This window comes from Clupea harengus, chromosome 12 (assembly GCF_900700415.2).
Source record: "Clupea harengus chromosome 12, Ch_v2.0.2, whole genome shotgun sequence".
NCBI lineage: Eukaryota > Metazoa > Chordata > Actinopteri > Clupeiformes > Clupeidae > Clupea > Clupea harengus.
This window is the reverse complement of record NC_045163.1, coordinates 8,883,098-8,900,363: the sequence shown is the minus strand read 5'-3', so window position 1 is coordinate 8,900,363 and position 17,266 is coordinate 8,883,098. Positions and strand designations below refer to the sequence as shown.

Genomic DNA, 17,266 nt, shown 5'->3' with positions numbered 1-17,266 from the left:
AGCTCCTGTGAAGCCTGCCTCCTGGCTGGAAATGTCACGGAGAAATGTCCGCATCAACTCAGGGCCTCATCACAGCCTGGCCGTGAGCTCTGCTGAAAGGGCCTCCGCGAGGTAAGGGCTTTGGGCCATCTCTCTGAGAAACAGCCCCAGTGGCCTGGGCCTGGGAGCTGCCCAAAGGACTCTTAACGGGGGGAAGGATGGAGGGATGAATAGAGGGATGAGAGGGAATCGGTGTGTGTGTGTGTGTTTGTGTGTGTCTGCCCGTCTGTGTGTGTGTCTGTCTGTGTGTGTGTATATATATTAGGGATGTCAATAGATAAAAAAAAATTAACTAATTAATCTCACATTTTGAAATCCATTAATCTAGATTAATCGCGATTAAAAGTTTGTTTGTCTGGGTTTTTTTTATTACTTCCAATGAAAAATATCTCAATTTCCATACATTGTCAATCAAATGAGCTGTGACACCCAGGTAATTGTCTTTGCTGACTGATGTCCAGTGGTCACCAGTAAGGGTGACGGTGGCAGCTTGCTCGAGGAGCTGAATTTTTCGTGCTCTCTCGCCGTCATAAAAGGAATGTATGCGAGACACAATGGTGCCCCTCGACGGTAAATCGTAAGAGTTGTCTCCTGAAGCAATTCGAATCACCTCAGTCAGCCCAATGTCCTTAACTATGTTGATGGTCCGACAGTCACCGGCAACCCAAACTGCTAAAGCGTTGGTAACCTTTTCACGGACTGGTCTAGTTATTTTACTAGAGAAGTCGTAGAGTGTGGGTTGGCGACCATCTAACCTGGGACTGCTTTCTGTCGGGTGCTTTGCATTAAGGTGATAACTTAAAGACGAGCTGCTTCTGTGATAGCTAAATTCAATTTGACAAATGCTACATACAACTTTAGTTTTGTCGATTGTTCCGTAATTTTGCATATTAAACAGAAACTTTCCGCCCAACAATCCCTCAGCTCTCTCCATCTTCAACTACCGCAGTGGTTCTCAAACTTTTTCTGTCATTCCCCACTTTGAACAAGGGGGTCTATTTGTAGGCCAAGCCCCCTACTTACATTGCCCGAGGGGACACAGGTTCAAGTCTGGCCTGATGTAATTTCCCAATCCTCTCCCCACCTCTTCTCCGCATCGCTTCCTGTCATAACTTCATAACTATCCAAATAAAGGCATTACATTTTTTTTTTTTTTTTTTTAATTGCGTTAAAATATTTTATCGCGTTAATCGCGGCCGCATTAATCGCATAGATTAACATGTTAACGCTGACAGCCCTAATATATATATTATATATACATGTGTGTGTGTGTGTGTGTGTATGTATGTATGTGTATGTTGTCTGTGTGTGCCTGTGTGTGTGAGTGTGTGTGTGTGTGTGTGTTTGTGTGTGTATGTGTATGTGTATGTGTATGTGTGTGTGTGTGTGTCTCAGCTAACAGAGTGAAATATGAATGAGGCTGTACATGCTAGTGAGTTGACAGATATTTCTTCAGACAGCGCAGAGGGAATGATGACGGACAGCTCTGCTCACCTGAAGATCCTCTCCGGCGCCTGCTCCCCGGTGACCAGGTCATAGCCCCTCTCCAGGTTAGTGTAAGGCCACGGGCTGGACAAAAAGAACAGCGTGAGATACGGCTGAATAGGCAATCACATTCATACTTTTTCTTCTCGGTTAGGCACTCAAGTCATTTTGCAGTTGGCTAGCGAGTGTGTAAAACTGTGCTGTTTGTTCTGAAACTGGTAATGCATCTTTTGTCTTCCTATTGATGCACTTTTGTGTTTTTTTAATGATTTGCTCATTTCATGCATGTGTGACTGCCTTTGAGTGACTATTGAGTGAATATGGTGTGTGTGTGTGTGTGTGTGTGTGTGTGTGTGTGTGTGTGTGTGTGTGTGTGTGTGTGTGTGGTGTTAGGAAGATATTCTGTATGCATTTGAGCCATAGTGCTCAAAGGTTATGTTCCAATAAACAGAAGAATGGCTGTAATGCTTGTCTGTTTCTCTGGGTCCAGAGTCTTTAAACACAGTGCTTTGTCATCGTTGAGTGGACTAGAGTGGGAATTTGGATCTCAGGGAGGAAGCAGGCATTTTATTGGGCCAGCTGTTGGCCTAGCCAGCTAATTAACATGCGCAGGCAGGAAGGCAGGAAGAGGACGTACACTTCACTTGGCATGCGGTGAAGTGATGAATCTTCTCTCTCTCTCTCTCTCTCTCTCTCTCTCTCTCTCTCTCTCTCTCTCTCTCTGTGTCTCTGTGTCTCTCTGTCTCTGTCTCTGTCTCTGTCTCGCTCTCTAAAACACTCTGCTTTCTCATGGGGAGTTAATGGGAAGTGTGTGTGTGTGTGTGTGTGTGTGTGTGTGTGTGTGTGTGTGTGTGTATATATATAATATGTGTGTGTGTATATATGTTTGTGTATGTGTGTGCATGCGTGTGTGTTATGAGGCCTCGGACTCACCCTTCGTTGCGCCCCCAGTCGCTGCGAACACACAGGTGCTTATGCACGGGGTCCGGTGAGTAGCCCTCATGACAGCTGCACTCTCCTGCAGGGGAACACAGTGACAGATATATTCATTTATCCCGCCGGCCAATAAATTACCTGTGTGTCTTCCAGGCCCGTCCTCTCATCCATCACGGGCGCCGGGCCTGTCCAATAAACAGTTGGCAGGCCACTTTGTTTGGCAGCCTTTCGCTAAAGCCTGAAGCCCTCTGTCCAACCCGCCCCTCATCCCATTCCCTTCCTTTTCTCGCCCGCTGCTACATCCTCACCTCAAACATCCTCTCTCCTCCCAATCAAGCCCTGTGACCCTGAGCAACAGCATCTGTCACCTCGGCGACAGTCCCCCGGGAGAAGGTTGCCGAGCGATGATGCTCAGTGGAGAGTGAGGAGGTGAGATCAGAGGTTGAAAGAGCCGAGTGAAATACTGGTTTATACATCAAAGTTTTCAGGGACATTCCCATCTGGATCAGAGCACAGCAACCGAGAAAGACATGAAGGGGGTCTCAAGAAAGGAGAGAGGAATGCCGCCAGGTACAGAATATGTTTTGTCCCTGTAGTGTGTGTGTGTGTGTGTGTGTGTGTGTGTGTGTGTGTGTGTGTGTGTGTGTGTGTGTGTGTGTGTGTGTGTGTGTGTGTGTGTGTGTGTGCGTGTGTGTGTGTGTGTGTGCGTGCTTGCACTTTTAATACACTGTCGGCTATGTGTGCTACAGTCACCTCTACTGTTTAAATGTTACATAATGGAGCAAGATATGTGTGTATGTGCATGCATGAGCGTGCATGTGTGTGTGTGTGTGTATATATTCTACTGGTGAGGTCAAGCACAAGGCATTAAATAGCAGGAAAAGATCACAACGGACTGCTAAATAAAAAAAAATACATTCATGAAGGACCAAAAACCTTAATGGGGTTAGAGGTGACGACTGCTGTAACACAGACTTTATTTATCTCCATGACCTTCTCAGCGGGGGCCTAAGGCTTTCAATAAGTAAGGGATAATGGACGACACAGCATTTGGGTAGCAGAAATTAATGCAAGGTCAAGGAGGTAATGATCATTTCAGTTTTTCTGCTCATACCACGGTTGCCAAACTTGTGTTATGTTAAATCATAATTTCCAATTTGTTTGTAAAGCTACTTTTTTCTGCCACACATTGAGTCTTTTTCTTAATTTACGGGCGGATTGCCGTTACTAGTTCAAAATTGATGTTTTCTGTGGCCAAAGTCGTTAGTTCCATACTTCTTGTTGCCAAGCTAGCATATCCCAGCATTCGGTCGAGCCTTAGTTTTGTAATATCACTGTAGTCCTTAGCCCAGATGTAGTGTAATAGTACTAGAAGGAAATGTAAGGAAATTTAACCAAGCTGTGGTAGGATCATTAATAAAGACCAAGCGAAAAAAAGACTATAAGATTATATTTATGGCAGTTCTTGAATTTGCCAATTTCCTACTATTTATTATTTGAAGCATTCAGGTCTTCTGAGTCTTTCAAAGAGGAGATAGGATAAAAGAACAACTTGCCTCTACTCTCCTGCCTCAACCTCTATCTGCAGTGAATGTGCAACAGTGTTGAGGACTTCCTAAGCAGACTCTTTCTGCTGCAATATTGTCTTTAAGGTGTGCTGCCATCAACAATTAAACCCTTTGCGACCTATTTTCTTTTCCCTGCTGCCGTAGTTCTGATGTGGAAGAATCAGAGCAGCAGTTACAGGCCAAAGAGAAGAGCGGAGAGGAAAAGAGACGAGAAGAGAGAGGATGGGAGAGGAGAGGATGGGAGAGGAGAGAAGAAACGAGAGAAGAGGGGGGGGGGGGGGGAGAAAAGGAGAGATGTTAGGACAGGTGAGAAGGGGAAATGTTAGGAGAGGATAGAGGAGAGGAGAGAAGTGGAGGTGAGTGGAGAGAAGGAGAGAAGTTAGGAGAGAAAAGGAAGGGGAGGGGAAGAGAGAGGTTAGCAGAGGAGAGAAGAGAAGAGAAGGGGAGGGGAGAGGAGAGGAGCTCTCTATTCAGGTTCTGGGAGGTAATCAAACAGCCCTTTTTCCAAATGCAGCGGAGTCTCTAGCCTACCTGTACGGATCAAAGCGGCGAGGGTGGAACACATCTTTCACTTCACGTCCACACTATTGTAATCCACACAGAAATCAAAGCTAAGACCAAGGAAAGAGCTTTTTCATTCCTTTTACAGTTTTCTGTTTGTGATTTACGATCTGTCAGAAGACAAGAGACACGAGATTCATAAAAAGGAAAGAAAGAAAGAAACAAAAACAAACAAACACTGAGGGGGAAAAATAACAGCCCAAAATGATGAAACCATTTCATTTGAGTTGCACAATGGCAGTTTGCCTCGGCGTCGGAAAAGGATAACATTGAAAAAAAAAAAAAAACTGTTTCTCTCCTTCCAAGAAAACATATGCTGCGGTGAATAAGGAAATACTTGCAGGCCAAAGTGAATAACAAATTATCGGCGGCACTGCAGTGAGTGTTCCAACTCACAGGACAAGCACTGGGGCCTAACAGCAGGGAGCTCAGCCGCATAGCGGACCAAAGTTGCTCCCGAGTGAAGGAAAAGAAATGGCTAAATAACCAACACATAATTGGTGACGCGGGCGGCGGCCTTACTGGAACCTCTTAGAATGCTAACCGACATTCAAACGTCCTGACAGGCGATCAGAGGGGAAATGTGTTTTGACGTCAAATACAGGATGATCACCCTGCACACCAAATCATTTCAGACTGACTGCTTCGCTGTAGAGAACTTGGGAGAAAACACACTGCATTTCCAAACTGTGAACACACATGACATGTGCTGATGCAACCGCATGTTTGTCAGATGAGGCCAGTTTATTCTTGTTCTATCTCACACTGTCTCATCTGGTTCATGTCTGGTTGAATCCATTCTAAAGAAAAATTACAACAATTTATGTTTTCCGGTAAATAAAAATGAGAAGTGATGGAAATGTGATGGGGGGGGCTTGAATATTGGACAGAGCGAGTGGCAGGGGAAGGAAACGCGGGGGCAAATTACTAATATTTCAAATGCAAATGATTCATTCATTATAATAGCGACTGGCTGGCACGGCCAACCCTATTTCTGAAGCCACACACACTGTGCGCAGTAATTGCCATTCAAACGCCTGAATGAGTCACAATGTCAGGGAGCGGGATGTACTGGTGAGTGGCTATGGTTAAGCAGAGGTAGCTGGTTAGCCACCGCTGGACCGCCGGGTCAGAACTATGAATCATTAAAGAGTCTAAATCTGGATATTAATTTAGAGCCTTCTCTATAATACTGAGTGAAAGTATGTCTTCATTACAACCACTAGCAATTAATTAGGATATTCAGAGAAAGTGTTCAATCTCGGTGACCTTCAAAGACAATATAATGAGAATGAGTTTTGCACTGCACCTGAATCTGACCAGCCAATCAGCACAATTCTTTTCTAAATTAGGGATTCATTAACAAGGCTGTCAATCATTCCAGCTCACACAGCACTGTCTATGATCAATTTCACACTGTAGCTTTAAGCTTACATGCTACCTGAAATGAGTGACTCATAAACGGTACATATGGCAACTTATTGGTATGGCAAGTGTGTGAGGTCTGACCAACTCTAACTGAACACCCACACACACTCTCATATATTAATAAATATATAAAAGTAGCACAATTACAGTAAATGTACTGGTACATCTTTATATCAGCCTGCGTTGGCCTGTTTAAGTGTGAGTATATTTTTCTGTACCGAAAAATATTTTGTCTTTTCATAAATATTTCTTAGTGTGTGTGTCGGGGTATTTGGCTGTGTGACTGTGTGTATGTGTGTGTGTGTGTGTGATTGCGTGGGTGTGTTGATCAGCTATCTTTTTTTCCCTCCATTACTTTCATTTGGTCTTCTTTTTTCATACTTTCTATTCTTACTTATTCTTAATTATTTCATGTCCTTGTTCACCGTTTTTGCTTTTCTTTTCTTCCTTCATTGTTATTTTTATATATCTTTGTCTGTCCTTGCTGCACCAATCCCTTTTTTCCTGTCCTCAGTCTTAGTCCGTCTTGGAAGAAGGGATATTTACAATCCTTGCAATTCGTTCAAAAACAGCACGGACACAGAAGACATTCCACATCAGTGGCACAGGCCCATTTCCTTTGGCTTAGCCTTGCTGGGCATAGCAGGAGCCATAAGCAAGCAGCGCTGCTTTTCAGAGGTGATAATGCCAAAGAAGCACTCCCAAGCCAACTCGGAAAGCGAGAGAGATAGAGAGAGAGAGAGAGAGAGAGAGAGAGAGAGAGACAGAGAGAGAGAGAGAGAGAGAGTAACATGTTGTACTCATGCAAGCGTGATGGCGCTAGGAGGTTAATGTGTTTGTGTAACTGTGTGTGTGTTTGTGTGGATTTTAAGGCAGAGAGAAGTGTGTTTTTTGACTTTTGAAATGTCCCATTTCTCGCCAAATCAGAAATGTCACACTGCTCAAAGAATGTAACCCCCCCAACACACACACACACACACACACACACACACACACACACACACACACACACACACACACACTCTCTCTCACTCTCTCACTATCTCTCTCTCTCTCTCTCTCTCTCTCTCTCTCTCTCTCTCTCTCTCTCTCTCTCTCACAAATCTATTTATTCCACTTCAAGACCCTGTGGTCTGCATATACCCCCAAATGAATGAGTTTATGTCACTTCTCAGGGTTGTAAGGGAATGGAAGGGGTAGGTAAGTATCATATCATCATCATTGTTTATTCAGGGAGAATTGACTGAGCACAGGGCTCTTTTGCAGCAATGCCCTGATTGAGGCCACATAGTACAGAAGAACAATACATAAACAAACCACAACAAAACGAAACAGACAAAATACATTTAAAAAAAAACACACCAAACAACTCAGAAATTAAGCATAAAAAATAAATAAATAAAATAACATAAAGTAAAAAAATTAAATCAGAGAATCATTCAAAACAACAGCATTGAGGCACATCCTTATTATCTAAAAGGCTCTTAAATTGGTTGACAGACAAATACTTGGTTAATTTCAACTCCACTTGAATAGTGTTCCATTTATGGGAAGCAAAGAACTTAAAAGCTATTTTACCTATATTAGTTTTTGTAAGGGGGATTTCAAGGGAGATGAGGCTCTGTGACCGTGTATTATGACAGATGGATTTTAATTTTAAAAGGGTAAGTATGTGTTTCTGTATGAAGCTGGCTCACTAGGGGTCGGTAAGTATGTGTTTCTGTATGAAGCTGGTTCACCGGGTGAAGGTAAATCATTTCAGTCTCCTTTCTCCTACTCCTCTTCTTGTTTTTGTTCCTGGCTGTAATAATGATAATGAGTGTGTGTATAATTCACTGAGTGTGTGAGTGAATGTGTGTATGATTCACTTAGTGTGTGAGTGAATGTTTGTGTGATTCACTGAGTGTGTGAGTGAATGTGTGTATGATTCACTTAGTGTGTGAGTGAATGTGTGTATGATTCACTGAGTGTGTGAGTGAATGTGTGTGTGATTAATGATGAGTCTCTTCATTAGAGTGCTTTGCCTCCTTCCCACTGGGCAGGGGACAGGACCCGAGTCCCCATTACAAGGGTCAGAGCAGGAAGTGACAGAGAAAAACGTATCACTGTCAATGGAGCATGACCCTTTCATATACCTACTCTATCATACACAGACACACACACAAACACACACATACACATACACACATATAGCATATGTACACACGCACACACACACACACACACACACACACACACAGCAATACACACATGAGCATGTACACACACACACACACACACACACACACACACACACACAGGCAGACATACACCCATGCAAATACACACAAATGCAGGAATGCGCACACAGAGACACACATATTCACACATTCAAACACACACAAATCCGTGTATTTGATGTGAGAGTTTGAGTGTTAGAATGATGGAGCTGAAGTCAAAGTGGGATTTGTGTAGGACTGACAAACCCAGAGCAATGCAAAATGACATGTCCACTTCCCTGTGCATTAGTGATTACCTTGGGCTCTAAGAAAATGGAGAAACCACTTACAGCGGATGGACACAGACATACATAAATGAATGAATTAAACTTTTTTTTTTTTTTGTATAATTATTTTTCCTACCAATAATATGTTTTTAATTTCCCCCATTATGCTCATGCGGTTGGGAGTGGAGGGTTTGTTGGTGGAGAGGGACTGGGCTAGGGAAGCAGGGCATGTGTGTGTGTGTGTGTGTGTGTGTGTGTGTGTGTGTGTGTGTGTGTGTGTGAGTAGGTGTGTGTTTGCGGGTGCCATTGGTGGAGAGTGACTGTGCTAGGGAAGCAGGGCCCATCTCCGCTGATAACCTTGCAGTTTAATCAGGAAGGGAAGGAGGAGGGGGAGGGGAGGCCTAAGCCCAAACACACTTCCTCCATTCACTGATACACTGCATGTGGAGTGTGTGTGTGTGTGTGTGTGTGTGTGTGTGTGTGTGTGTGTGTGTGTGTGTGTGTGTGTGTACTGGGACACAGATGGCTAGAAGGAGAAAAAGAGACTATGAGACAAGATACAGTGGAAAGTTGAAATAGAAACGATGATATAGAATTAGAGACGGAGGAGTAGAAACAGCGAGAGGTATGGAGAGCTGGCGAGAAGTCAAAGAGAGAGAAAGAGAGTGATGGAGAGAAAAGGAGGAGGAGGAGGAGGTGGAGAGCAACAGAAAGAGAGGGGGAGGGAGGGGCAGAGAGAGGATGATGCCACAGCTTGCCATCAGATGAACAGCTGACCTGTGCTCACACAAGGCTGGATAATCACACTCGACATGCAGGATGTGTGAAGATGGTCAGACAATGAGATGATGGTGTGTGTGTGAGTGTCTGTGTGTGTAGCAGTGTTCATCCCAGTGTGAATGATAGGAACATATTTGCTGCAATGAGCACAGAGACTGTCTGTCAGTGTTACTCTGACACAACGTCACATCGTATGTCCAGTGTGATCATCAAGCCACACACACACACACACACACACACACACACACACACACACACACTAACTAACTAACTACACAGTTCCAGCCTTTATTACACAGCTTTAAATGAAAGCACAATCATATCTGCTTCATGTCAGTGCAAATCAAGCAGGGGGTTTATGAAGTCAGGGACGCTTTGGCCTGGTGTTTATTGATTTATAGTTCACAACAGATGTATATTCCATGGCGTTTGTTTTCTTGCTGCGAAGTCTGTGTCTTATCTGGGAGTTTGGGCTTTTTGACTTTCATTTGACAGCAATGCAGGTTCACAAGGCCAAGAAATGAATTTTAAATTCCATTTCCATCTCTGCGACCCCTTATCGGCCAAGCTAACTCGCAACTCGTGGATAGCGACTCGCTCACAAACCGAAATCAGAGGCCATTGCACATGAGGATATAAATCAAGAAAATAAATACAGAATTTGCAATGAGGGCTCCGATGTATCTGCTGAGAAACTATTTGGGACAATGAGAAGGATGGATGTGAGCTATATAAATGCTGTCACGGAAGAGAGAAATTAGTGTGAAAACACACACACACACACACACACGCAGGCAAACACACACACACACGTGCACACAAATACATCAAGAAGCAGGCCAGTTCCTCAATTGAAAGTTTGTAAATGATCTGGAGAGTGGGAGTGACTCAGGTGGCACTTCATTTGTAAGGCTTTCGTTTCTTTCCAAGTCAAGAAAACAAAGTCCTCTACCACAGCAAGCCCACCAGAGAATATTTATTAGTTGATTTACCTGGGAAAAAAACAGAACCAGCCAGCCACCAGGGCAAAGCTCCACCTAACTGCTCATTCAGAAAGAACAAAAGTATCAATTTTACCTCTGAAGAAAATACACACCACAAAACAGAGCACTTTACAGGAGTACAGGAGTGTGCTAGACCATGTATTAGATAAGAACACTGGGGAGACTGACTATGCATGTGGCATGAATGCGTTTGAGTTGGGGTGTGTGTGTGTGTGTGTGTGTGTGTGTGTGTGTGTGTGTGTGTGTGTGTGTGTGTGTGTGTGTGTGTGTGTGTGTGTGTGTGTGTGTGTGTGTGTGCGTGTGTGCAGGTGCGTGCGTGTGTGTGTTTTCTCAACAATACTAGATGCTAGATGCTGTTTTTTTTTCTTTTGTGAAATACAGTAAAGAGTATAATTCCAATGTCATTTTCATAAACTACCCTCTCTTAGTTTCTAAGGTCAAATTCTGCTTCTATACATGCAGATATATTTCAGATAATTTAATATATTATATATTTTTTTCTTTGACATAAACATATGCAGAGACACACATAGACCCATAGAGAGGTGTTTACATACACACATACACACACAAACATTAGCATACACACAACTAAGACTACACACATACACACTCAAATTCACATCCAGGGCAAGTTGTAGCAAGGCCACCTCTCAGTTGAAAAATGTTTGTGTGTTTTAGGCCCCCTTGAAGAAGACCTCTTGTGAAAGCCCAAAACACTGCACTGCTCTGAAGCTCAGCATTTGTTCCTGACTGTGAAATGAAAGACCCCCTTGGAGTCACGGGACACTGGATGCCAATTACTACCATCACAACAGCCGGAGAGGACGTGTGTGTCTCTCTCTCTCTTAGTGTGTGTGTGTGTGTGTGTGTGAGAGAGTGTGTGTTAAGATGCAATTCAGGGGAGAATGAGAATGTAACTGTCACAGTCTGACAAACTGCATTGACAGGCACAGAGCAAACATAAAAGAATATCCAGTGAAAGACCATGCTTCACAACAGGTAGCGCTCACTTTTGTCCTGCTCCGCTTGCAATCTACATCGGGTTTACTGGGGCAGTTGATATTTAACACACACCACTAACTAAAGAATGGAAAAACATGACTCTTCTCAGATAGGCAACTTTTGTACAAGACACACACACACACACACACACACACACACACACACACACACACACACACACACACACACTCACACACACTCACACACAGGCACACACACACTCACACAAACACACTCACACACAGGCACGCACACACATATACCCACAAAGAGAGGCGGAGATGGGAGTATTAGCATTTTTCATTTCAAAGTCCTATGCTAGCAAATCCAGCTCAGAAGGTAGAAGGTGTGAACATACATTGACAAAGTCACAGAGTTTAGTTTCATGGCACTCACTAACCCGGGACCGCTGACCACAGAAAACCCTACACTGGTTGGTCACAACCACTCCTGCATTGACTGCGATGATGAAACCAGGGAAAAAGAAACCCTCCTCTTGGCCCCAAAACTAGCTCAAATGGAAGGAGGCTGGCTAATGCTAACTAGCTGAAGCTAACCCCCTATGGTAATGCTAACTAGCTGAAGCTAACCCCCTAAAGCCTACCCCCTATGGGGAGACAGTGGTGCATACTGCATGAGTACTGAAGCTGGCTAACGCTAGCCCCTAAAGCCTGCAACTAAAATGGGGAACACAACGCAGGAGACAGTGGAACATGGGTCAAAGTTCAGAGTTCAAACCGGCCTCCTGTGAGTGGCTCAGTGGTCCAGCCGTCCCCAAACTACACCTCCTGCTGAGAGCTGACAGCTGAGAGCTGGCTGACCGAGGGGAGGTTTCACTGGTGACTGATGACTGGTAATTGACACAAAATTACATTTCTATTGCCCTGCATATAGAACTTTCATTTACATTGATTTACATTTGCTCAGAAATACTGAATTTTCATCTCTCTCTCTCTCTCTCTAAGTGAGAGAGATTATTCATAAGAGGGAGTTTGATAAGAACCGCCTACAACCTACAAAACAGCACATCTTGCTGTCCCTGTAAGCGTGTCTATGTGTGTGTGTTTCATTCCATCTACATCCCTGTCTTTCTCTCACTCTATCCTCCCTCTGTGTTCCCCCCTTCACAGAGTGCACGCAACAAATGCAGAGGACATAATTCAAGGCAGAAGAAGGGCGAAAGAAAGAAACGCACCTCAGCACAGCACAGCACATCTGGTGAATGGCTGCTAGTGGCTATGCTCCATGAAGCTAAAGAGCCTGCGATGGGCATTTGATGGCTTTCCAAACCATTGACTTGGTCAGCCATTATGCCGGGCCCTTTCTCTAGCTCTTTGTTGGCGATTATGGGCACATAAATACAAAGCGTGATCCATTAAATAGCACAAGAGAGTGGCGTGAGGTGGCTGATTTAATAAATGAAACCAATCGCTCAAATTAAAGCCATCCCACATTTGGTGGGGCATTCATGTAGGTTTCAGTGGTTGGGCAGTTAATCAACCCGATACCAGGGTGTGTGTCCAAGACCGGGCTGTTCGTTTCCCTACAGTGCAGTATGTTTCAAACAATACACTGTATTTGTGTATATACAAACTATACGACGGGAGATAGTCATTTGGGTACAAAATTATTTCATTCTGACAAAATAATGGCATGCAAACAGTTTTTCAATAACGGTACGAGCGGTGAAGAATGAGAAATACATAAATAAATCATTTCAAAATTTTTCACGAAAATATGTTTTTCCCCCTAATAAATGATTCAATCATTCCTGCTTACTGAAGTAAGTGATTGTGCTCATTATTTACCCATGCACTTCAGCTCTGGCCCATGCAGGGAACGGCGCCGGGTCAGATTTGACTGCCGTCTGGGAACATAATGCTCAATTCATTCGCCACACATCGATCCATGACACACAGAAACCCCCATCAGAACCACTAGTCCCCATCTCTCTGTCTCTCGCTGACACACTCCCACAACCTTTAACTCACTCACACAAACACACACACACACACACACACACACACACACACACACACACACACACACACACACACACACACACACACACACACACACACACACACACACACACACACACACACACACTTCACCTCTCAAAAGCTCTTAAATTTGTCTGCCCTACGCGCTTTCACACATTTTTGCCGATGCGGCAGAACTGGTGGCGTGCCGCCCGCCCTCCCGCCCTCCTGCCCGCCCGTCTGTCTACCTCGCTCGCTCACCTTCAGAGGTTTTATGAATCTAACCATTAGTGTTTACTTAACGCCTTAACGCACGGGCTACCATCATTCATATGGCGGCACAAAACGTTAAGCAAGCGCGGAGGTGCAGGGAGCTCGGAGGAGCAGGGAGTGTAGCGGGGTGGGCAGGGGTGGAGGGAGGGAGGGTAAATGATATGAGGGTTCAGCTCTGAGCCCAAAGCCTCTTTACTGCAGGCGGCCATGAGAAGAGCAGAGTGAAGGAGAGAGAGAGAGAGAGAGAAAGGGTAAGCAAGAAAGTAAGAGAGATTGGGAGAGAAAGAAAGAAAGAAAGAAAGAGTGAGGAAGATGGAGAGAGGGAGTGGGAGAGAAAGAAACAGAGAGAGAGTTAAGAGGAAAGCAAGAGAGAGCAAGGAAGTTAGAGAGAGGGTGAAAAGAAAGAGAATGAGAAAGAGAGAGAGAGAGAGAGAGAGAGAGAAGGAACGAAGAACGAATGAAGAGAGAGAGATACAATAAGTCTAAATGTCAACATGGCTTGCCTGAGCAACCACAACTGCACTCCAGTCTCTCTCTCCATCCGCGTGGACACACACCATATACACCGCACACCGCACACCGCACACAATCTTATCTGTGTTAGTGCTGCCCTCCCTCTGCCCACTGACAGAGACCTGGAGCCACAGATTACCACAGGAGGTCAGGGGATGGCACAGGTATTTTGCCAGCGAGATCACAATCACTAAATAACCTGCCCCCTCTGGACAACAGCACAACCACAGAGATGAGCAAGAGATTGTGCTGGACATTGCTGCAGAAGGGGTAATGGTAAATACTGTCTGACTCCTGTGTGTGTGAATGCATATGCATGTGTGTGTGTGTGTGTGTGTGTGTGTGTGTGTGTGTGTGTGTGTGTGTGTGTGTGTGTATACATGTATCTGTGCATGTGTGCGTCTGTGTGTGTTTATGGTTTAAAAAGTTTAAAAGCAAGAAGAGAAAATTCAAACATACAGTTCAATAGTGACTATAAAGAAGGGACCAAGAGAGAGGAGAGAAAATAAGGAGTAAGGGACTAAAAGAGAGAGAAAGAGAGAGAGAGATGGCACAAGTGAGCTAGAGAGAGAAAGGTACAGAGAGAGGGGTAGAGAGATAGAAAGGTAGAGAGAGAGAACGGTAGAGAGAGAGTGTGTGAAGTAGAGAGAGAGAGAGAGATAGAAAAGAGAAGTATTTCCAAACCCCTTCTTCACAGCGCCATGCCAGGGACCCCTGCAGCTCTGGCCTCAGGCTCACCCGAGAACCCATCAATTCAAACGCCGTTTAAGACAGCACCCAAAGCATCCCACAGCAGTGTGTGTGTGTGTGAGAGTGTGTGTGTGTGAGTGTGTGTGAGTGTGTGTGTGTGTGTTTGTGTGTGGGAGTGTAAGTTTGTGTGTGTGTGTGTGTGTGTGTGTGTGTGTGTGTGTGTGTGTGTGTGTGTGTGTGTGTGTGTGAGTGTAAGTTTGTGTGTGTGTGTGTGTGTGTGTGTGTGTGTGTGTGTGTGTGTGTGTGTGTGTGTGTGTGTGTGAGTGTGTGTGCATATCTGTGTATGTGTGAGTGTGTGTGTGTGAGTGTGTGTGCATATCTGTGTGCGTGAGTGCATACATGTGTGTGTGTATGTGATTAGACTCCTCACCTGTTTCCTGGTCACACAGTTGTTCGCAGGGCTCCGTGGTCCTCTGTCCGCAGTAGTCCCTGACCCACTGAGAGGAGCTGTTGGTCTGGTAGTACAGGGTAAGCTTGGCAGGGTTCAGCCAGTTTGACACATCCAGGAAGCTGCCCATGCTCACCACAAAACTGCTTCCTGCTCAGAGAGAGAGAGAGAGAGAGAGAGAGAGAGAGAGAGAGAGAGAGAGAAAGGGAATGAAGACAGAGAGGCAAATGGGGAGAGAGAAGGAAAGAGAGAGATAGAGAGAGAGAGAGAGAGAAAGGTGGAGATACAAGTTAACAAAGAGACACAAGAGATACACACCAAACTTTAAATTGAGTTACTTCATAGGCTACGCTATATAAAACTGTTGGAACAGAATCCAATATTTTCTCCAAGCATCTGGATTCTGAAGGTGAGTTCGATTGTCATCCATAAAGCTGAGATCTCATTTCAAGATTTGTTTTGTTCATTTTGCTTCTTGTTAGCTTCATCAAGCATCAGAATTAATTTACTTTTAGATTTTGTTGCTTTTTATGTTTGTTTGTTTGTTTGTTTAAACTACCGGTAGTACTTGTATTTGTTGCTATGTTTGGCTCTGTTTTTCTTCATTACATGAGTGCTTTTTGCTGTTTGCTTATTTTCATTTCCACCAGACCTAGCGCCGCTGCCATCACTCAGTACTGTGTGAGCGTGATAACGTGCTTCTCTTAATCCTGAGCGCTGACAGTTACACCTTAGAGGACTGCTGTCCTCAACATGGAGGGATAGTATAGACCTGGAGACAGTGACAGATTACCTCTTCTATGCTAGCTACTTCAGCCCAGGAGGTAGGAAAATGACTGCCGACATCTTTTATCAAAGTGCTCAGTTTTGGCACCAAAATATGAAGAGCTGATGCCTCAAAGCCTGACTCCCGGGTGCTCAACGCGTGAGCTGACGGGCTTTTCTCTTCGTTGGTTATTGGTGACGTAGTGTTTGTGTCGTCCACATGTAACATTCGACTACGGGTGCCTAATTCCATTTGGATGGACTTCATGTGGTGTTTGCATCCAAGCCCCCGCGGGTCAGGCATACACAGAGCTGCAGAGTCCTACATAATGGGCTGCAGTCCTCGTCTCATCACACTCTTGCTTTGAGAGCTATTGTGCGATCGGCATGGCTGGCATTATAATTTGGCACGAGTGGAACGATGATTGGATGGTAGGCATGAACACAGCTCAGCCTGCCATGGGGGGGGGGGGGGGGGGTAACCATGGACACGCAGCTCAGGGCCGAATACCCCACATGGTTTACATCCCAGCTCTCCCCTGCTCCCCCAACTCATCCTCGTGAAAAATCACATGTCAGGAGGACATGCATTGGGGACCAGAGCAGAGCCCCATCACGCGCTGCCTCTCCCCTGACTCCACAGACATGTGATGTACATACTGGGGATCCAGGACTCATCAGTAGAAATACGAAAGAGTAGTGTACACTTTTCAAATCCTAGCTGACGCATTTGTTGCCTATGTGCTTGCTCTAGGGGGTACAGCCTTGGGCCCTATGGGCACCTTGAGACAATGTCAATATCCAGTGGCGCTGTATAAATGAATGTAATAGGGTTGAATTGATTTATCCTGCATGTCAGAGACAGAAGAGGAAGTAAATCAATCCATAAGGGCTATAAACAATGCATATTATTATTATTGGTAAGACTGCTGCTACTACTACTACTGCTACTACTGCTGCTGCTACTACTACTCCTACCACTGCTACTGCTGCTTTTACTCCTCTATGGTAATGGTAAAGGGATCCATAATAAACACATTATTATTATTATTATTAGCGGTAGTAGTAATAGTAGTAGTCATAGTATAATTAATAGTAATAGTAGGGCCAATACTACTCCTACTACTGCCGCTACCACCACCACTTCCACTTTTCAATCCCCAGCAAAACTAAACTCCATGTCAAGAGGAATACAGTTAATGAACAACAAGCCATGGGGGTGTCTGTGACACATGTGGTCCAATATTTGATCAGTCCATGGCAGTGAAATAAATGAAAAACCACAAGATGAATTTTTGTGTTTG

At 44.6% G+C, this 17,266-nt stretch overlaps 1 protein-coding gene across 1 annotated transcript in view; it reads right to left on the bottom strand.

Annotated features, from left to right (window-relative positions):
* Nucleotides 1-17,266, bottom strand: part of LOC105906201 (astrotactin-2) — a 381,484-nt gene that overhangs the window by 170,700 nt on the left and 193,518 nt on the right. Inside the window, exons 7-9 of the mRNA XM_012834351.3 lie at nt 15,180-15,347; nt 2,458-2,542; nt 1,534-1,608 (exon numbers count right to left, since the gene is read on the bottom strand). Of these exons, the coding sequence (XP_012689805.2) occupies nt 1,534-1,608; nt 2,458-2,542; nt 15,180-15,347 (328 nt within the window). The remainder of the gene's footprint in view (nt 1-1,533; nt 1,609-2,457; nt 2,543-15,179; nt 15,348-17,266) is intronic.